General features: G+C 33.2%; 1 protein-coding gene across 1 annotated transcript in view; it reads left to right on the top strand.

The window, feature by feature from the left end:
* The first annotated feature begins 455 nt into the window (after window positions 1-455).
* caps (capricious) overlaps window positions 456-23390 on the top strand; it is a 62097-nt gene continuing 39162 nt past the window's right edge. Inside the window, exons 1-2 of the mRNA XM_081986438.1 lie at window positions 456-704; window positions 21953-21994. Of these exons, the coding sequence (XP_081842564.1) occupies window positions 702-704; window positions 21953-21994 (45 nt within the window). The 5' untranslated portion in view covers window positions 456-701. The remainder of the gene's footprint in view (window positions 705-21952; window positions 21995-23390) is intronic.

Genomic DNA, 23390 nt, shown 5'->3' with positions numbered 1-23390 from the left:
AATAAAATTGTCATTTTATTTATTTTTCACTAAAAACATACAAAGTTTGTGACGATAGTCACCGTTTATCTTCAATTATCAATATTAACATAAAAATCAAGAAAACGTAACAATTTACCATCTGCATGGGACTGAATCAATTGATCGTGATTCAACAACCACGCGGCGTTTCGATTGTTAAAACCGTCCTCGGGGGTTAAAAAGGATCGACAATAATAAAGAACCAACCCTTTTCTATTTTCGATCTCCCGTGCTCCCTGCTTGCAAAGCTTTTATATTCTTTTGATATATAAAAGCTAATAAATCCTGCGCGGTCTACTTCGCGTTTTTGTCGCGCCCCACCGCGATGGCGCCACTCTACACACATCCGACTGTTTTTCAACGAAAGAGAGAGAGAAGGAGAAGAGAAAGGTTTCATTGGAAAATGTCGGGAAATTCTCCGCTATTCGGTTTAGTTCAGTGTGATACGAGCAGTCGCTTAGTGCACACTGTGGTGCAGAAGTACGACGTTTCGACACCAGTAGCGGGCATTATCAGACGTTCGAAACTGCCGATGACCGTAACAGTATGTAAAAGTCACGGCGGGTCATATGAATCGGTTTTGTATGGTGTTTTTGGATTTTTTCAATTTTTGTTGATGGTTTTGTACTGGATTAACGTTGATCGCGGGTACTGCCTCAGCTAAGATTGCACACTCCCTAATGGTGAGTTCTTAGCATATGATAACTTACACAACAACCAATGAATTCATTGAGTATACAGCACTTACAAAACATTACACTGTTGACGTAATTAGGTACTATAACACTAAGGTCGCCGAAACTTGTACCCATTAATTCTTGAGAGGAACTTGAACTTTGCGGTCGTTTTCCCATACGTTACATCCATAAATGTCTATGATGATCACCTTGGAGTATATAATAAAGGAACTTGTTGCCGTTGAAACCCACTTGTCTATTGTTTTGGAATAATTTTGAATATATTTACCATACACACGTCCGCGTTTTTAAGACGCGTGTGTCGCAACTATGTGCTAATGTTTTGTAATACTACAACAGTAATTTATATAGTTTTCAAATAGTAAAAGAAATTTGGGATCAATGTTGACAACATTCCTGAAAATATTACACAAATCTACATTTTTATTAGTGTTGACTAAAAGCATAAACTACTAAACATCAAATATGATTATAAAGTCAAACTTTCTTCTATAGCTATAAACTTGAATTCAGAAACATAAATCAACAATCGTTAAAGCAGTAAATATCCAAATTACTCTAACCTTTACACTAATAGCCTTCTACACGAACTATTTATCCTGTGAACGTACCAGGAAAAATTAAATATGTATAATATTACTTAGAGCCAATTTTATAACTTGAGGTTAAAGTGATCATGTAATTTTCGTAATTTGGCATTAATCCAAATTTATAACACTGACAATAGCTTTGTTCACTGCTCCCAAGGTTTGACGTATATTTGGGAGTTAAACGTGTTAAGGCTTTATGATTTATACGAGCCATTCTATCTGAATAATTGCGTACAGGGTTATCAAAAACAGTGAACCACCATACTTTTCCTGTGCACCCTGTATATTGACAGTAATGGTCCTGCAAACTTACGGTGTTGGGTTAAGTTAGTTAGTTAAGTTAAATTTTTTGTATCTCTCACCGTTTTCGAGTTATTTGGTAAAAATTAGTGTGGTACAACAAATTTTCAAATCAGTGAAATTGTCATCTAAAATTTGAACACGGTTTAAAGGACAGTCAGGGACAAAATTGCCTGTAAAACTCACTTGGAGTAGGTTAATCACGTTTTTAAGCACATTATTGAAATCCCCATTAAATTTTCCATCTAATGGCATAAAAAACACTACCATATTTAGTACAGCCAGGGTGAAAAGCGGTGTCGAAGTTTAAATTGCCAGAAATAGTTTTAAAGGACAGTCAGGGACAAAATCGCCTGTAAAATCTAGTTGGAGTGAGATAATTACAGTTTTAAGTACATTTTTGAAATCCTCATTAAATTTCCTGTCTAATGTCATACAAAAACACTACAATATTCAGTACAGTCAGGGTGAAAAGCGGTGTCAAAGTTTCAATTGCCAGAAAAACAGTTTTAAAAGACAGTCAGGGGCAAAATCGGCTTTTAAATCTAGTTGGAGTGAGAAAATGACAGTTTTAAGGACATTTTTGGAATCCTTATTAATTTTTCTGTCTAATGACATAAAAAACACTACAATATTTAGTACAGTCAAATGGAACAGCGGTGTCAAATTTTGAATTGTCAGAAAGACAGTTTGAACGGACAATCAAAGACAAATTCGCCTGTAAAACTTAGCTGGAGTGAGAAAATTACAGTTTTTAGCGCATTTTTGGAATCCTTATTAAATTTCCTGTCTAATGACATAAAAAAAACACTACAATATTTAGCATAGTCAGAGGGAAAAGCGGTGTCAAAGTTTAAATTGACAAATACAGTTTTAAAGGACAGTCAAGGACAAAATCGCTTGTAAAACCTAGTTGGAGTGAGAAAATTACAATTTTTTGCACATTTATGGAATCCTTATTAAATTTCCTGTCTAATGACATAAAAAAACACTGTACAGTCAGCGTAAAAAGCGATGTCAAAGTTTAATTTGCCAGAAAAATAGTTTTAAAATACAGTCAGGGGCAAAATCATCTGTAAAACCAAGTTGGAGTGAGAAAATGACAGTTTTTAGCACATTTTTAGAATCCCCATTAAATTATGTGTCTAATGAAATTAAAAAAAACACTACAATATTCAGTACAGTCAGGATGAAAAGCGGTCTCAAAGTTTAACTTGACAGAAATACAGTTTTAAAGGACAGTCAGGGACAAAATCGCTTGTAAAACCTAGTTGGAGTGAGAAAATTACAATTTTTTGCACATTTATGGAATCCTTATTAAATTTTCTGTCTAATGACATAAAAAAACACTGTACAGTCAGGGTAAAAAGCGATGTCAAAGTTTAAATTGCCAGAAATGCAGTTTTAAAAAACAGTCAGGGGCAAAATCATCTATAAAACCAAGTTGGAGTGAGAAAATGACAGTTTTTAGCACATTTTTAGAATCCCCATTAAATTTCGTGTCTAATGAATTTAAAAAAAAAACACTACAATATTCAGTACAGTCAGGGTGAAAAGCGGTCTCAAAGTTTAACTTGACAGAAATACAGTTTTAAAAGACAGTCAGGGACAAAATTGCCTGTAAAACCTAGTTGGAGTGAGAAATTACAATTTTTGTACATTTATGGAATCCTTATTAAATTTTCTGTCTATGACATAAAAAAACACTGTACAGTCAGGGTAGAAAAGCGAGTCAAAGTTTCATTGCCAGAAAAAACGGTTTTAAAGACAGTCAGGGACAAAATTCCTGTAAAACCTAGTTGGAGTGAGAAAATTACAATTTTGTACATTTATGGAATCCTTATTAAATTTTCTGTCTAATGACATAAAAAAAACACTGTACAGTCAGGGTAAAAAGCGATGTCAAAGTTTCAATTGCCAGAAAAACGGTTTTAAAAGACAGTCAGGGACAAAATTTCCTGTAAAACCTAGTTGGAGTGAGAAAATTAAATTTTTAGCACATTTTTGGAATCCTCATTAAATTTCCTATCTAATGACATAAAAAACACTAAAATATTCAGTACAGTCAGGGTGAAAAGCGGTCTCAAAAATTGCCAGAAATGCAGTTTTAAAAAACAGTCAGGGGCAAAATCATCTATAAAACCAAGTTGGAGTGAGGAAAATGACAGTTTTTAGCACATTTTTAGAATCCCCATTAAATTTCGTGTCTAATGAATTTAAAAAAAAACACTACAATATTCAGTACAGTCAGGGTGAAAAGCGGTCTCAAAGTTTAACTTGACAGAAATACAGTTTTAAAGGACAGTCAGGGACAAAATCGCCTGTAAAACCTAGTTGGAGTGAGAAAATTACAGTTTTCAGCACATTTTTAGAATCCTCATTAAGTTTTCTATCTAATGACATAAAAAACACTACAATATTCAGTACTATCAGGGTGAAAAGCGTGTGTCAAAGTTTCAATTGCGAGAAATACAGTTTTCAAAAGACAATCAGGGACAAAATTGCCTGTAAACCTAGTTGAAGTGAGAAAATTGCAATTTTTAGCACATTTTTGGAATCCTTATTAAATTTGCTATCTAATGACATAAAAAACACTACAATATTCAGTACAGTCAGGGTGAAAAGCGGTGTCAAAGTTTCAATTGACAGAAAAACAATTTCAAAAGACAGTCAGCGACAAAATCGCCTGTAAAACCAAGTTGGTCTGAGAAAATTACAGTTTTTAGCACATTTTTGAAATCCTCATTAAATTTCGTGTCTAATAAAAAAAAAAAACATTACAATATTCAGTACAGTTAGGTAGTCACATTTTTGGAATCGTCATTAAATGTCCTATCAGTTTATACTTTGGAATCAGCAAGCAGAACGCTGCTTTTTTTGACCAATCACAAACTACCCCCTGTGGTTACTTACTGTGTGATTGGTCAAAAAAGCAGCTTCCTGCTTTGCCTTCACCAATCACAAACTAGAAAAAAATGACTGAAGGGACAAATTACAAGTTTAGTTTACTATTTATTTATTGTTTGAATGCAATGGTTAAAGTTCACCGACACCGACCTATATTCAACATGTCCATAAATGAATCGATCAATCCTGTGTTGGAGAAATTCCTTGACAGTTTTATTAGATCCATTCCTGACCACTACTAGGAAATATCCAGGCGTCGAGAGAAAAGCGAATTTTCCTTCCCACAAGCAATAAAACCCTGTCGATCTAGAATAGGAGAAAGGTCTTAGTGGAAAGCTTGTTAAGCAGGGAAAAATAACGAATTACGCAATAACCACACCGTCAACCTCCAATAATATTTGCGTTTAGACACGAACACGCATTACAAATTATAATTTAAAGCCGATTTAAATACTTCGTCCATAAATTTTGTTTTAACCGGACCCAGACAACGTTGCACATTACCTTCAGCTGATCAAACATAAACAAAATGATGCAACCGTCAGTCTTTGCATTTAAATACTTGAAACTAGTAAAAATCTACATTCTCATTAATAATTCATTTCGCAATTGATATTGAAATGTTGACTGGCACTAGTAAAAATTTTGTTTTTATTGCATGTTTCAATCATTCAAAACGAGTCAGTATAAACGGGGTCATTACGATGATTTGGCGATAATCCAAGAACGACTGAATCAAGTCACTTTTCCAGACTGGAAATTTCTATGGACTTGGACTGATGGGTAACCGCCCGTTCCGACTATCTGAATAATTTATCTGACTGAGCTTGAATTACTACCTGAGCTTTTGTAGCTGCTTTTTGCAGTCGGATAATCCATAAAGCGCACTTATCACGTTGTCGTTGGATGAGCCGATTAAGAATAAAATTCGAATAATCCGAAATCGCACCCGCGGCTAAGTTCTCGACGATGCCCCGTGATAAAACTAATCAAAGTTTCTAACAAGTTTTCGGGCTGTACGAGGAGTTCGGCGTCTGGAATTTTCATCAAACTTGGCTCACTTTTCACCATCCCGGAATCACATAAATAAAGGAAGTGTTGATTCTGACGTGTCGTTCGATCTAGACTTAAGCGGAACGTCCGAAAACTTAACGGAAATGAACGTGTTTGGAAATTTAGTCGATTCCTATTTTTTCTGTATTTAGTCCTTAAGATTCTTAACACTGTTTGTCCAGGTCAACATGTACAGGGTGGATCAATAATAGAGTAAAGTTTATTATCTCATTTGTTTCGAGAAATACAAAAAAATGTTAAATACAAATGTTAATGAAGTATTTTGGTTTATGTACACACTCGAGGTAATTCGAGGGATTATGAGGCACTTTGCCAGTATTACCAGGATTTTGAGGTATTACAAGGAATTACGAGGCATTTTGAGGTATTTTTAATGTATTTATAAGGCATTTCATAAAATTTTTGAGGCATTGACTGTATATTTCAAAATGTTTTGCGATATTTTCATTGGAATTTTGAGCGAAATAAAGCCTAAATAAAGGAAATTTTGCGATATTTTAAGGAATACATTGTGTATCAAAATTGACCGCACATGTAATTATTATGGTAAATCTTTGTTACATGATATTAAGTTTAAACCACATTTTAACGGTCACGTGATTAATTTTGACAGATAACAACTGGCCTTTACAGTGGTGCAAGCTCAGAATTGCATTATCAACGTCACGTGAAGTGTACTTGCAATTTAAGTTTTTACAATTGTCCAAATTTTATTTATCAATTATTTTCCAAAGTTTAAACTGCGTTTTGAAGGTCACGTGACTGTTTTTGACAGGTGTCAACTGGACTTTACAGTGTTGCAAGCTCTAAAATTGCATAATCAAAGTCACGTAATGCGTCTCTTATAATTTCAGCTTTTACAACTGTCTAAAATAGTCTAAATTTAATTTACCAAGTTTTTAAAGTTTAAACCACATTTTAACGGTCACGTGATTAGTTTTGACAGATATCAACTGGCCTTTACAGTGGTGCAAGCTCAGAATTGCATTATCAACGTCACGTGACGTGTATTTTGCAATTTAAGTTTTTACAATGGTCCAAATTTTATTTATCAATTTCTCAAAGTTTAAACTGCATTTTGAAAATCACATGAGTGTTTTGACAATGTCAACTGGTCTTTACAGTGTTGCAAGCTCAAAAATTGAATCATCTAAGTCACGTGACGTGTATTTTGCAATTTCAGTTTTTACAACGGTCCAAATTTTATTTACCAATTTTTCAAAATTTAAACTGCATTTTGAAGGTCACGTGAGTGTTTTTGACAATGTCAACTGGTCTTTACAGTGTTGCAAGCTTAAAAATGAATTATCAAAGTCACGTGACGTAGGTCTTACAATAATACTACTGTCTAAATTTAAAATACTATATATTTTTTTAAAAAAATACTATATTGTTTCTTTTAAATGATAGGTGTCCAAGTAGGTGTCTATGACAGTTAGAAAATTCGTCTAAACGTCAAAATATAACCCGTAAATGCAGACAATCGTACAAAAAAATATTTTTGTTTGTTAGAATTTGAAAAAACAGTCGACTGACCTTAGAAAATCAATTTAAAGCTTTTGGATCTTCAAAATTTGGAATAGCAATCAGGTAACCTGAGGAAGTCATTTTTTTAAAGCATTAATCCTTATGACATTTTGACAAGGTCACATGTCATGTACAAATTGTAAAAGCAGATATGCTACTTAATTAATCTGACCTAAAAACTGCCACGTGATCAAAAAAAAATTTAAGAATCAACGTTTATCATTGTCCCATTACCAGAGGCCTTATAACTAAATTTAAGAATTCTGAGGCAGTTTAAATAATATAAAGGCATTTCGAAGTATTTCAAGGTAATATGAGGCATTTTGAACAATACTGAAGCATTGTCAGGTATTTTATAGGCATTTCAAAGTATTTTGTATGCAAAAGGGACATTTTAGTGTACAAAAAATTATCGGCGGTCTACCCCGGTAGCTTCTTACTGTTCCATAAAATTTGAGCTCCATCTCTGAATCTTAAAACCAGTTTTGAGTGACAAAGAAGCTTTCACACTCAATTATGCATCGCAGTTTTAAAACATTTTTGAATAATAAAATACTTCAATAATGGAACAACTCCATCAATAAAGCCTTAAACAGTGATTGCAACAGATCTATCTATCAATAGGTGTTAGATCGGAACAATAAATCAACGGCGATAACAGCGAACCAATTCCAATACTGTAATCAAAATTAATCATATAATTTAGGTCACTCATAACTCATTCGAATGATGTTTAACTGTTTACCATTAATCGGTGAATAACAGTTTATTGTGGCTTGAAATGATTCTCTGCAAGAAGGAAAAACTCGTTTATATAATTTCTGTATAATTAATTAAAGTCGAGTTACATTATTTACTGAGGTGACGTGTAAGTGAAGAATAAAGGGATCATTATCGGTTGAATAAATAAAAATTGTGTACGTGTAACCGGACAAGTCGGTTCAAGGGGAGAGTTTGAAAATGTCAGAGGAACCGAAAAAGTAATGGCCTAGCCGAACGATTATCTAACTGAAGGCATTAAAGGGGAATGTAGTGAAGTCATAAATATAAATGAGCCCTGCTGGTTTATTAATTAATCAATACAATCACCGCACAAAAGTTAGATTGGCCGTTTAAAGGCCGACACGAATGGTTCACGTTACAAGAAAGATAGAGAAACTCATTAATATACAACATTTTAAATGAGAAATGACATTAGTGCCCCAAGTTTTCGATCAAGATATATTCCAGCAACGTCACTTCGGATTAACCCGATTTTTCCAATACGAAATTACTATATTAGGGTAGAACACCATAAAGAAATATTTATTGGCAACAAACAAGTGAATTTATGGCTTAGCTGGGGATAAAGACGTTGGTAAGTCCCTAATTAGGAAATAAATTACTTAAGTCCCATATTAAACATTTTGCCTGATGCGACTCATCCTTCATCAACGAGAGGGACGAAAAGGGCTCTAACTAACGTAAGGGTTGTCGACGCAAACAACACGTTGGGGAATGGGAAAGGTGCAAAAGGGCGGCACAAAAAACTATCAACTAAGGCTTGAGGGAGGAAATGTGCCATCAGTGACTAACTCATCACAAGGGAGCAACGACCTTCTGTTGTTTGTTAATAGTGTTATTTATACAGCAAGTGTTTTATACCATATTTTATTAAATCTTGACTTCTCATATTATTTTTGACCTAAAAATCTCACCGGTTTTTTTTCTACATTTTGTAATTCAGATATCGCAAAAATTAAAGTATGTACCAGTTGTCAGGCGCAAATTTTAAATAAAAAGTCCACCTTGGTGAAGGTTATTTTGTAAATTTCCATAATGGCAAACATTATCTTGAAACACATTACATCACGGCTATAAACATTAATATAGTTAATTGTTGCTGTTTTAAATGTGTTATTTGGCAAATATCACATTATAAAATTGACCTTTGCGTTACAACAGCTTCTTAGAAGTTTACTGCTCCATTTAAATTCAAGGATTGAAAAGTTCTAATTTTTAGTGTTAAAAACCGAATAAATAAATAAATAATAATTCAAAATTGATTTTGTTTTCATTTCTTGCTTTATATTAGATGTAGAACATCAAGTAATGCATTGTTCATACAGTTTTAAGTAACTACCACTTTGTCTAGAATATTATTTACAATAGGAAACACATCAAGTAATATTACTGAAAGTACTATTTTTAATACTAATAATACATAATTCAACTGAGGTGTATAATTTATTAAAGTAATATAAGAAAAACAAGATATGTACGCTTTTCTTCTTAATAACTGTAATGTCACCATAAATAATTATTTTAAGAACAACATTAATAATTATTTAAGTAACATGATTTGTGAATTTTTTTTATTACGTTATTATTTTTTTCTTTAGTGGCATAATACCTATGATTAGTACAAATATGATGTCAATACGTTGAAAATATACTTTTTTAATGAAAAGTTATTCTGAATTGTATGAATTACGAAAAAAGGACTTTCCATTTGGTCGTAGGTAAAGTATAGTACGTCACACGTGCTCTAAAGCATTTTTAGTGTGTAATTCCATGAGTAAAATGCTTCTTACAGCACTAGTTACGTAATATACTATTAAATCGTTGCTAAGCGTTGAATAATTGACTAATAATAGGTTTTAATTTAATTAAATAAATTGTTCTTTAAAACTTTAAAATAAAAGAAATCTAAACTTAAACAAGTAATCGTTTGTTCTATTGTTTTAAAATTGGAAAAAAATCTGAACCAGAATTGCACTTGGTAAAGTTTAAACGGTTCAATTTAATCGTATCGTGTTAAGCAATTTTTGGATTGCTGTATTCCGAAGTAGCAACAGAAACAAATACGAGTAAAACAATTTAGCCCCGGCCTAAGTTTAAATAGTTTCGTGAAAGTTTCCCACTTTCCGGATGTTTAAAAATGAAACATTATTATCCGAGGCGAATCTCCCAGAAAAGAAACTGGGTTGCATCCGAAAGTTTATTTTCCGGCGGCTTTTTTTCCTCGGGTATCTCTTTGACTATCCGTTCAAAGCGATTGTTTAGCAAGGGCCCCGAGGAGCTTTACTTCTTTTCTATTACAAACTCGTTGCTTGTATTTTCGCAACGAGGAAAATTACGTCCGAACAATAAAATGGACTTTTAGACGGTTAAATTGGCTTTGGTGCATGTTTTTTGGTGTTGGAAAATCATAATTTGACAGCCTAAAACGCCATTTATCAGATAAAGGCGTCAGGGAGGGCGTAGCGGAAAGCCTATTAGCCGATATAATTCGCTTAACAAGACAAAGGATGCTTTTATTGAATTATTAATACATATAAATAGCCCTAAGGCCGGGTTTTAACCAAATTTCCGGAATCGATATTATTGCGGCTTACTGGAAATTTGTGGCTAAAATATAGTGTTTCAGGTCAATTGATTCAAGGAGAAAATCACTGCTATTTTCAAGAAACAAAGGCTAAAAGAGCGGATAAATTATTCAAGGCGACATGGAAAATATAATTTTTCAACTCGTTTCCGGTGCCTTCCATCTTGTCGAGACCGTCTTAATCGATATTCAATGGAGAATTGAAGCCCTTATTCTGTTATTTATTATTTATAAACCATTTTCAAAGTTTTGACAAATTAAACAAAAAGGTTTTTAAAATTAGTGTACAACATTTCTACAGCTTCAAATAACAGCTTTATTTTAGAATCCTTTTATTTAGTAGTGTAAACTGAAAAAAACACACCCACTTCAGTATTTGACACGACCTTATCTTAATTGCTTTTCGTATAGTTGGAAATAGCATTTCCTCACGCTAGATAAAATAATTAGTTGCATTTTTATCGTCGACTATTAATCAGTCTCGAGTTTAGAGACTTATTTACGTGCTGGGCTGTTTTTGAATACTAAATACGAAAATATTGTCGAACAAGTTCGCCCACTGAACTTTAGCGTTAAAACGAGCGGGTTTTCGTCCAAGTGCAGTTTAGCACTTGCATCAGATAACTGTTTTAAGGTCAGAAGACCTTTGAAACTATTCCCGCATTACTAAAGCACGATGCCCAATTCTACCTCATGGCTATCACGTTTATCGAAGATTAATAAGGGTTGTATATTTTATTGTTTTAACAATTTTATTGGTGTTTTACAGCCAAAGGCAAACTACAAAATTGTGTTTACAATCTGCATAAAAATTCCATTTTGTTATTTCTATAGATCGGAAGCGATAGATATTTTAAATTAAATCAGGACGGGTAAATTCAATGAATTGATTAAAAATTCCAATTTAATATAGGGTCATTTATTTGGGTGGGAATAAAACACCGCTGAATTAATTGTGTTTGCGCAGCGCAATACCAACGGTTCAGTGAAATATTGAAGACCAATATTTGGTTCTAGTAAATTTACTTTGTTCAGTTTAAAGCTTCATATTTTCCTTGTCACATAATTATAGTGTGGCGAGAGAGTTAATCGAATCAGACTTCTTGACAGATATTTACCCATTTAAAAAACGATTCGTCAAATTAATGAAGGTCCCGGAGACCAAGTTTCACTTGTGTTCTCTATACTGACTACAAAAACCCAATTAAACTTTGCGGGGAGTGAAATCAACGAATCGCTTCCAGCCTTGTTGTTTTGCCTTCTAAGTGTTGTTTTATCATTTTGCATGAAAAAGGAAGAGCAAAAGCTATTTTGTTAGATGGTAAACAAGAATATACAAGGTGGTTCAATCATATAAACTCTAGTCGAAAAAGTGTCTAACTGTTAAGGTAAGGCACCATTCCGAAACGAAAAAAGTTACTCAATTGAAATTTGGAATGCATGTTTGCTATGTTGAAGTGTTCATTTAGAAATTTTTTCAAATTTTGAAATAATCTGAACAGCTACGGGAGCCGTTGAAAAAGTTTGACAGCTAAAATTTCTATAAGCTATAATTTTAGGGCATTCTGCATTACTGTTTCCTAAGAAAAGTTTGTCTTGACATTTCTTTTCATTTTGCATAGTTTTTCAGATACAGTCATTTTTATACACTTGTGCGTAAGTAAAAAAATTTGCTTCTTTCCGGAATATTAAAAAAAAGAATTAAAAATATCCAAATTTTACAAATTTTATTTGAGTTTTTATTGATTAGGAATTAAAATGAAAAAACCTGTTTTTTGAGGCACATATTTTAGGGTTTGCTAGCTCTGCTATGCTTTTCGACCATAGTTTATATGACACTTTCGAATTTTATGTACTTAACTGTCAATCCACTCCTAAAGTTATCAAATACCTTTGATATTTTTTATACTCATTTTACTTAATTTTAAGATTTTGACAGGTGTCATATTTAAAAATAGACTAAAGTGTGAGAAACACACAACCAAATATTATAAATGCCAAAAATGCACTGATGAAGGTATAAAATGAATTCAACCAAAGTCAAACTGATTTTCAGGCTGTATTTGTTACTTTTCAAGTATGTTTTGTTGTTTTGTATCTCATTTGAATTTGACAGTTTCGAGGTTTAGAACAGAACAAAAGACAGCGCTGTAACTGACAGCCAAATGTCATATGTCAATGACGTATGACGTAATCTTGTAATAGAAAGGAAATCAAGGTACAGGAAAGTACATATTTTAGATTTGACAAATGAACAAGCAAACGTTCACAAACGGTACGTCACGCCATTTTTTTATGATCGTTGCTATACAGGGTGGTCCAGTTTTAAATATCAATAATTCACCAATCGATAGCCCATCAAAAAATAAGTTGACACGCATTATGTCATTTTCCTGAAGAACGCTTCCTAAGGAAAACACAGACCTTCAAAATTCAGTTTTGAAAAACGTTTCAACTGTCAGACAGTCTGAAACTTAACTTTTACTATAAAAAATAGTTTCAAATTCAATTTTTCTATCTTAAAACACAGTGAAGCGTCTAGAAGTCAATTTAATAGTGACAAAGCATGAAATGGCATATTTAAGCCTACGAAAAATGTAAAAATAGTTTTTTAAGTCTGCTATGTCAAAAGCTTGGTGAAGATAACGATAAAACTCGATTTTTCAAGCTGAAAGCAGTTTCAAAGCCCTAAAAATGGCCCAGAGTTCTAAGAAAATGAAAATCAAAGTAAAAAAAAACCTGAAAAGTTAGTCTTCAAGTCAATTTTCATGAATATAATATCAATATCCTATATAGAAGACTAAAATATTGAAATGTATTTTCAAATTATGAAAACTTACTTCAAATGCAATATTTAAGCTTTTGTTGTCACTTTTCATTAGTTCAGAGTCACTTTTTGGTCCAAGTCAATTTTCAAGGTTGAAATGTGTGCATTTGTTGCAAAAAATTCTAGATTAAGTAGTTTTTCATGGCTACAAGTCAGTTTTCACAAGTTTTTCAACTTATCTGACTACAAAGATAGTTTCTAAGCCTCTCAAGTAAATTTTCACAGTTCCAAAGTAAATTTACTGGTTTCTAAGTCAATTTTCAAAACTAAAGTCTTTCAATTTGTCTGGAAACTGTGAAAACTGGCTACAAAGACATTTTTTAAGCTTCTTAAGTCAATTTTCACCGTTTTCAAGAAAATTTTTATGTTGGGTTGGTTTTGGATCTTCAAACGTAATTACTCAATTTTTTCGTAAACAAAACTTCAAATCAGAGTTTTGTAAGAGATGCTTATTTTGTCAAATTGAAAAAGTAAAAAAAAACGGAAAATTTTGAAAAATATCCAGTGACATAGAATATAAGGCAGAAAAATGAAAACCATCTTTTTGTATTTACACCACTGGACAGTTTCAATTAATGGAAGTATTAATTTCATATGTATTTGTTCTAAATTTGATTAAAATTGCTCCAGCGGTCTGACAGTTATGACAAGAAACTGATTTTTTAAACTGAACATTTATGGACTGTATTTTCCTTGGAAAGCATTTTTCAGGAAAATGACATAATATGTATGTTAACTTATTTTTTGATGGGCTATAGAATGGTGAATTATTGACATTTAAAACTGGACCACCCTGTATATTGGTAGTGTCCAGGGGTGGACTGAACCAGTGAGTAATGACCCTTCTTGAAAACAAAACCATGTGACTTGTGAAGGTCAAAGGTACAAGAATCTGGCAACTGCGCCTCTACTAAATGACAGTTAACACAAAAACAACTTACCATCATAATAATAAAAACCACCAAATGGAGGGGATGTGGGTTCAAGGCGACCCTGCAACAAAAACCAACTTTATAAGGTCAAAAAACAGTTTTTACATTAATAATACCTATGCTTTAACCATAATTACCTATACATTACAATTTTCTAAATGGGACTTGAATTTTAACCAAAGTCAGTATGTTTAGTGGTTTATATAAATTGCCCACACATGTGATTGTTAAGATCATTCTAATAAATTAAAAAGGGGGGTGAAAAAACATATGACTACTGACTTCTGGTGCTGTATTAGTGTACACATAATGGGTGTTATTATCTATTCAAAACTAATGAGTAATAAGCATATTATTAAATAGTAATTTTTTTAGTATTTTCCAAGACTAAAAAGTGAAACAAAAATGTCAGTCTTGGTCTAGCAGCTACAAAGTGAGCCCTTTTCTCTAAAATATGAATCGTACTTGAATTCTATTTTAGTGCTTGAACCATTTATCGTGTTTTCCATTTATCACGAATATTCAAACAAATCCAAAATGACAAAGTTGAGAAGAAAACCCGCCTAGATTCAACGTTTCCTCGAAACTCTAAGAATAATAAGGCTTTTGTTTTCGCACGGTTAAAATGTCACTCATTATCATTCAGAAAACAAAAGCAAATTAGTTTGTAGATCCATTGTGCTTTTAGGGCAACTTTTTGCCACTTTCTAACCCCCCTAACGTAGCTATTGTTTTGAACGACCCTTGGACAGCTACTAAAGGAAAATCTGAATTGAAGTCTCAAATCAGTTTATATTTATTAGTAAATTTTGTTTTAATTTAAATGATTAAATTAGAGTCACACATTGTGTACCTAAAATGAGATGAAGCAAATCATAATATTTAATGGGGAATTTGGTATTAAAATTGCAGTCTATTAAATGTTAATTCGCCCGTCATTAACAGAAACGGCCTTATGGGTTTTGGGGGTAAATATTGGCAACGACAACTTAATGCAAATAGAATTGTTGTTCGAAATTATGCGGTGATAATTTGTTAGCGTACTCATGGGAAATAGTGGTGGTTAACAACGTTGTTTTTATGGAATTCCATACACAATATTGTTGTGTGTGTAATTTGGTCGTATTCACGTTCAGATTCGTAGCAATAACGATGAATAATGCATCAAGTGAAATGTATAAAAGCGGCTTTATCCGATTAGATTCCCAAACAATATTAACGGAATAAACTACACAATTGTGTACGTAAAGGTTCCCTCTTCGATTCCGAAGAATAATATTATTTATTATATTTGTGTATGAGTTTTATGCATAGGTGCAGTGTTATTTACTAAATCTTTTAAGCTAAAGTCAATATTTTATTTGAATTTTAGTAGTTGTCGAAGCCTAGACAACACTCACTGGAAGAAATACGTGGGTACAGCCTTGTCGGGGGATTAACTCTGTCAATATTAGAAGAAATGTTTAGATACAAAGTGTTACTTTTGATGTTAAACACGACCAAAGCCAAAGAATCGAAAATAATCGAGAGAATGTCCGTGAAAACGTGTTACATGCACAACGTAAATTGGTTTCACGCCTCATGTTCAATTTACATGTCTTGGTTTGTCGTTTAATTACACTTGCCAGGTGGATGTGTTCATTTCTGTTGATAAGTTTGAATTTAATTATTCAAGTTACAGTAGTCATCATATGGACAGAAAACGGTTTTTTTTAACATGGGAACTCTCATGTCCATAAAATCAATTTGCATAAAAGAAAAGTAGAAAGACCTCCCGCCTGAGCAGCCAGTTCACAAAACCGTTAAAAAAAATATTAAACTGTGGCATAAAACTTATGACGACCCATTAAAACGGATCATTCTCATAAATCCGTTCGATAAATACGTCTCCGGAGGAGCCAATCTGCCAGACACATGTTCTGGCATTTTTTCCTTCAACGATGCCATTACACAAACACGCGTGTCACAATTATTAAGGTAAATGATCGCCACATTCCGCATTTGTACAAAGAGAAAGTTCATTGACTGATTTGGTTGCGTGTGAATGAAGGAAAGGCTTATTTGAGAAATAACGCATGGAACGTGCAATATTAGTAAATAGCCTTAATATGAGGTATAAGTAGCAATTACTAATTCAATTTTGTTAACCGTTTTATTTGAAAATTGTTTCTATTAGAACTGCTGTTTAGCTACTCTGTTTGTGTCACGTGACTTTTGACAGTCTTTTTTAAGATTTGACAGATTTTTAGGGGGAAATAGGAGCCTGTAGGGGTAAAAGAAAACATGTTCATTATTTCCTTGACGCTTTATTCATGTTCTTGTACAGGGTGCTGCATTTTCGATGGTTTTACGGGGTACAGAGAAAACGGTAATAGATAGAAAAAAAGTAGCATACGTGTTCTGATCTCTTTTTCTGAGCTGAGATGACTGGCGAAAAGTGGGCGACGCAAACTTCTTTTGTTTCAAAGATACGGGGGGTTTTCGAAAATTGGTAATTTTTAAACCTCTTCTGTATTTAATTTGCTCTTAAAGTCATCAAAAAAGGAAGAACGGTTCCCGATAGAAGTTTTCATGTAGAATCCAATGGCGTAGTCAGTTTTTTTCTATTCCGTTTAGTTTCTGACATATGACAATAAGTTACATTTTTTTAAATGGAACATACTATATATTTTTACGTCATTTATTTCTGTTGATTTTTACCTTTTCAACGGTGTATTACAACATATAAGTTTGTAGAGGTTAATCCTGTTATTTTAAAAAAAGACCTTTGTTAAGCTAAAAAAAAGGCCAATATCTAAAATACAAAACAAAATCGGAAATCATATAAACTAACACATCAGAAAATTAAATATTTTTAATAAATGTTATTAAAAATCTAAGTTACAAGCAGTTCTACCATCACTTTAATAAGAAAAGTGGCCATTTCTATTTTATACTATTTTTAAGGTAGAAGTTAAAAAAACTGTTTATAAATGACATGTAACATGTTAATATGAATATAGCCAAATTTTGTTTCGACTGTGGGTATTTTTATACATATTATTTAGCACTTTTTTATTAAGGAAACGCTTTTTTTCTAATTTCCAAGATTAACGTTTACAAACTTATATGTTTTAATACACCATTGAAAAAGTAAAAATCAACAGAATTAAATGACCTAAAAATATATAGGGTGTTCCATTTAAAAAAATATAACTTACTGTCATATGTCAGAAACTAAACGTAATAGAAAAAACTGACTACGCCATTGGATTCTACGTCAAAACTTCTACCGGAAACCGTTTTTATTTTTTTTGATAACTTTACTAGCAAATGAAATACAGAGGAGGTTCCCAAAATGACCAATTTTCAAAAGCCCATCGAAAATGCAGCACCCTGTACATCAAGTACATAATTCAAGAAAATTATTGACATGATGAATGCTTTTACTCCAAAACATTTTTCCGGGAAGCAGCTGTGAAATGTGTCATTTCTGTCACTTGTCAATTTTCAAAATTGAGTATTGAGATAAGAATGATCATATTTAATATTTTGAGATTTATGATTTTTTACAACGGTCACGTGACTGCCTAGCTAAATTATCCTTTAAAACCACGTGATATCTGTCACTAATGTCAAAACTTAAAAAAACAATTATTAATGAAAAAATTAAAAATCTGTATTTTTGAAGTACGGTTTTTATAGCAAGAATCAATGATTAAAATGTTTGACAACTATTAAAAGACACCCTGTATAATAATATACCGTTTTTTGACTGATTATTCTACCGCCATTAAATATTTTGACTTGGCAACACTGGCTAGTGCTTTGTGAATACGTGAATATTGTTTTGCATCCAAATTGTTTGTTGTACTAATATTAATACTATTATAGTTGCCTTTGGTTAATAATATAGTAGTTTGTAGTAGTTAGTACAACATCGAATAATATCGGCCAACAAAGCCTACTTCGCTCTGTCCCATATATTCCGCTCCAAAATCATACACAGAAAATTAAAAATCAGAATATACAAAACCATCATCAGGCCGATACTATGCTATGGATGCGAGACATGGGTCATGTCAAAGAACTCGCAGAATAAACTGGAGGTGTTTGAAAGAAGAATACTAAGACGGATCTTTGGGCCATTAAATGAAAATGAGATATGGAGAAAAAGATATAGTCATGACATCTACCAACTTTTCAAGGAGACACCTATCTCAGAATTCGTCAGATTACAGAGGCTACGATGGGCAGGCCACGTAGTAAGAATGCCGGATAACAGACTACCAAAAAGGGCCCTCAATAGTAGGATGCAGGGCAGAAGACCAGAAAGGAGACCAAGGAAAAGATGGGAGGATGGAGTGATAGAAAACGCGCAAAACTTAATAGGTGTCAGAACCTGGAGGAGAGCGGCGTTGGACAGAGCGACAGTGTTGGAGGCAGAAGATAAAGGAGGCCAAGGCTCAATTTGGGCTGTAGCGCCATTGGAGAGAGAGATTAGTTATTTTAGTAATTGGTCTTTCTTTGCCATCTTCAAAGTATGTGACTTTACAGTTTTGGCAAATAAGCTAAGCAAACACCAAGTTCAACAAAAAATCAAGAAAAATCTTGAAACGTCAATCGTCCCTTAAGTTCTGACTCGACAAATTAAATCAACTAATATTAAAGTGAAATTTTAGGTAGAAAAACAAAACTAAAAGCATTTAAACCATTTGAAATTGGTCGGCGGTACTCGTCTAGGTTTATTTTCTCTCTACCTTGAACGTTTCATAAGTTTAACCCACTTTAAAGAATTTGTTGAATCTGCATACAGCGAACTTTAATAACTATAAGCTGCGTCAATATTTGCAGTTTGCAAATTTGCCTGAAACTTTCTTAACGGGGGAGTAAGAGAGAAAAAAAACAAACCTAAGAACTCGCAGTTGTTAGCTTTGCACCGTTGCAAACTTCCAATATGCCTTTCACATTATGTGTAGTTTTTTAAATTAGGGATGGGATATATAGAACGATCAAAAAGCAATTTTGGAGAGGAAATAAAAGAGAAAGTAGTCCTCTTTTTACGAGTATCATTGTCAAAGTCTAACCTTCTGTACGAATAGGAAACCGTATCTTAAAGTCAGATTATACCTATCAAGAGAGCGCCGACATGAATTCCAAGATCCACATGTATGATATCAGCGTCTTTGTGAGAGAACTTTCTTTTGTCGGAGTCTTCTTATCTCCGAAACTTGCATCGGGTTTATTAAAGTGTTTTATAGCTTAACATTCTTGCAGTCTTTTTAAGCGAATCCAATTTTGCAAACGGGTTTTGTATCCATTTTTCTAACCCAATTTAACGGACTCGTAAATTACCAACCAGAATTTAAAAATGTCGTGGAAGTTCAACCAATACTGGTTTCTTGGAGGAATTTCATAAAAAACCCAGGAATTTTTTTATATGTGTGCGTAAACTGATATAAACTCCGCTGCCTGAGTTATATTCGCATTCCAGGATTATCATACGAAAATACTTTGATATTACCTAACGGGAAATTGTTAAGTGAAAAAGCTAAATTAAAAATTAATAATTTAAACCGTTCGACATTTTACAAAATGCAATTTCATAAAGCATTCCTGCATGAAAAATACGTAACACAGCAGGATCAGCACATAAGTTGATATGTAAAGTACACAAAGCCTTTGACGCTTTGTGTACCCTATATAAAATGGTTATATCGATAAAGCTGTCTTTATCGGGTAATGAACTTTAACACCTTTAGACTGTTGGGCGTTTTACGTTGTCATCAAAAACTGTTGCTATTTTTGACTAGATTTAAAACAAAGTATAGAAATCAGAATGGAACACGAACACATCGATCTATTCCACCCACTGGATTGTCTAACGCCCATTTTGGCCTCTGGCTCTCAAAAGCATACAATCAATCGCAACTATTCCACCGTTATGCTGGAGGAGCTATTTTAAAGTCTGAAACGATACGAAGCTTTGCCGTACAGAAAAAAAAAAAACAGAAAAGAGCCATTACAGCCATTTTATTATGCAAGAATGTAGCCTAAGGTCACGGTTTCGCCGGCTCGAAACCGACGACATCGCGGCTAATATTCTATGTGGAGATGCACGAAGCGCTGATGCGACCAACAAAAACGCTCGGATTGCTCTGGTCGACAATATAAAACGTTTTCGAACCGTTTTACGATCCATTCTGCACCGCAGTTTTCAAAGGAGAATGCACGAACTTGTGCATTGTGTATGGCGGATGTGCTCTATCGGGACTTAGGATGCTTTATAGGATCCAGGAACGATATAAAACGCAGCCAGTTTCACTACTTCCTGACGAAATCACTCAGTAAAAATTACGTTACGGTCCATCATTGGTATTAAATAGCTGATGTTGATCACGGACCAGACCTGTTGATGATGATTGGTTGAAACCAGAGCAGAAAATGGAAAATGATGAACCAATGAAGAAAAGAGGAAGATCTTTTGTGAAAAAATGGAGAATCAAATTCAAATCTTCTATCCTAACAAATTTTAATTGCTGCTCAACACTTTGCTGAAAGCGTGGTTAACTGTTGTTAGTCTGATGATGGAATCGACAAAACATCTAAACTGGTCGTCAAAAAGAATGGGACAGTAAAATTTTTGGTCATTTTTGAGTAGCTGTTTCTTCAAATTGATTGACTCGATTTTAATCATTTTTTTGAGGATTAAAAGATATTTTCTTTCTCTTTCTGATGACCTAAATAATCTTTTTACAAGTTTTTACGGATCCGAGTATACAGGGTGTAACTGAGGTATAATCAAAAATTGAAAAATTCGTGAAAAACTGTTTCAAAATAACCTTGTGGTCAATATCAAGCAATATACACTTAAAACTACCCAATTTAAGTAAAAAGCTTAATCTACGTTATACAGGATGATCCAAATAAAACTTTAAAAACAAAATTCACAATTTATGTATTTAGACGTTTTCCCCAGTTTCGTTTATAAAATTTATTAGTAAATTTCAAAAATGCGTTCATTTTTATCCCATATCATTTATTTTCCATTAAAATCACCGAACATGCTAAGAATTATGATAAAAATATGATTTTAGTTTCAAAGTTTTATTTGGGTCACCCTGTATAAGGCAGATTAAGCTTTTTACTTATATTGGGTAGTTTTAAGTGTAACCTTGCTAATCCCTTTCTTCTCCCACAAAAGTTTAAAAAAATGGTTAAATTAAAAACAAGAAAAGTAAAAATAACTCAATTTTTGGGGTCTTTTTTTACATGAAAAGCTAGAGAGTCCAGTTTTGGCTCATTTTGTTGTTGTGAAAAAGTGCAATTTTGGAAATTTTTTATTTTGCTCCAGTAGAGTTTGAATGCACAGCAAAGGACATATTTATACCAAAGGACCTTAAATTAATTGAAATAAGTACAAAAAAGCACTTTAAATTTTTTAAAAAAAAATTTAAAGAATGGGCACAGTGGGTAGTTTGTGATTGGCCAAAAAAGCAGCTTTCAGCTTGCTGCTTTTTCTTGACCAGTCGCAAACTACGAACAGTGGTCTAATTTTCGCAAATACTGCACAGTGGACTTTTGAATATTTCCATCAAGTCTACTACACACTATCTTAAATTTACATCACACTTTTTTGGTCCTTAAAATCCATTTTTGACCACCCTAAATAGTGAAAAACTCAGTTATTTGCTCAGTTTACAAGTTAATCTTATTTTCTTCTTTTCCAGGTGTTACGTCAATGGTTCCATTGGAAATCTCCTCTTAATATGGTAAGATTTGAAACTGAGTAGTAGTTTTATTTTACAGGGTGAACTAGTTGCGCATTGTTATTGGCAACAACAAATCCTTGAATATCTTCTAGAAAACACTATGCTTTTCCAGTTTAAAAACTAAATTACCAACAATTATTCTGCATAGAATGATTTGGAAAAAAGAGTCATTATTAAATTGCATAACTGCATACATAGTGGCTGTAGTGTATTATGCAAACTTATGGCATTATTAAAAGAACCAGCTGCATACAAAGTGGTTTTAAAGCGGGTTTTGCTACCTCCTAAGTCGCGTTCGCAAATTAATTTAAATTTTAACAGTTTCCCAGCTTAAAAGTTGTATTAACTAATTATTAATTAGCCCGAGGGGATTAGCGTCAAATTTTAAGGAGTCTCACCGTTTAATTAACCACTGTATTGATGTGTAAATAGGTAGATAGCACGGAAAAACGTTTGAATTTTCTAGTAAAATTGGTTATTTGAATGGTCCTCCAGGCTCTATAATGCCGCAGTTTACTAATAGTTTATTGATCGAATCAAAAGCAAACACAATCTATAATTTCAGAAACGACGGCAATCTGATGGTTTGTTTACCTTACATGTCTAATAAATATAAACGCAGACGGTATCACACTCCTTTGTGATTATATTTGCTATTGCCTGTTAATTTGATGCTAAATAACCCAACGATCAGAACTTTTAGGTGATTTTTTGCCTGTCTGAAACTGATGAGTGGGCTTGTAGTCGACGAAAGGTTGGCAGAAACCCACACTAAGCCTTTACCGGTATAATAATTAGTCAAGTGTCCGGTTTTGCATAACAAATTGCATTCGAGACTTAGCAGCGAGCATTATGGTAGAAGCTATAACTTACGGTGTGTCACCTTGACGATATTTGTTCCTAACAAGCTTTTACCCATCAGAAAGTGTAACGAAACCAGTTTGGTCTTTGATTAATGGTTAAAGTTGTTTTACACCTAAAATTGTTATTTAAAAAAATTGTTATTTGTGTCCATATTCTGTTTACTTTATGAACGGTTAACACCTTTAAATCGCACCTGGACGATATTTCAGCAAACCCGGATAAAGCTTAAAGTGTATTTAGGCACGATAGGTGATTTATCAAGTTTTATAAGAGGTTATTTGTTAGGTAAGCCTAATTTGAAATATTCCAATAAGGCACGTAGCGCTTATCAACACGCAATAACTTTAGCATGTTCAAGTGCTGTAAATTTACGGTTCAAGATAAAACGACTAGCTGCTGACCATTAGGTTTTGTTTTAATAGCAACAGCACGCCACTGAATGTGCGTAAATTTCGTTTTAATAACTAATTTGTGAATAAAACATGAGCGTTAGCCAGAGGCAACGAAAAGGGTAACCCCCCCCACCGATAAA

The sequence above is a fragment of the Ips typographus genome, linkage group LG9 (assembly GCF_016097725.1).
Source record: "Ips typographus isolate SLU linkage group LG9, UJ_Ityp_2.0, whole genome shotgun sequence".
Taxonomy (NCBI): domain Eukaryota; kingdom Metazoa; phylum Arthropoda; class Insecta; order Coleoptera; family Curculionidae; genus Ips; species Ips typographus.
The sequence above is the reverse complement of the archived record's forward strand: the minus strand, read 5'-3'. Positions and strand labels throughout refer to the sequence as shown.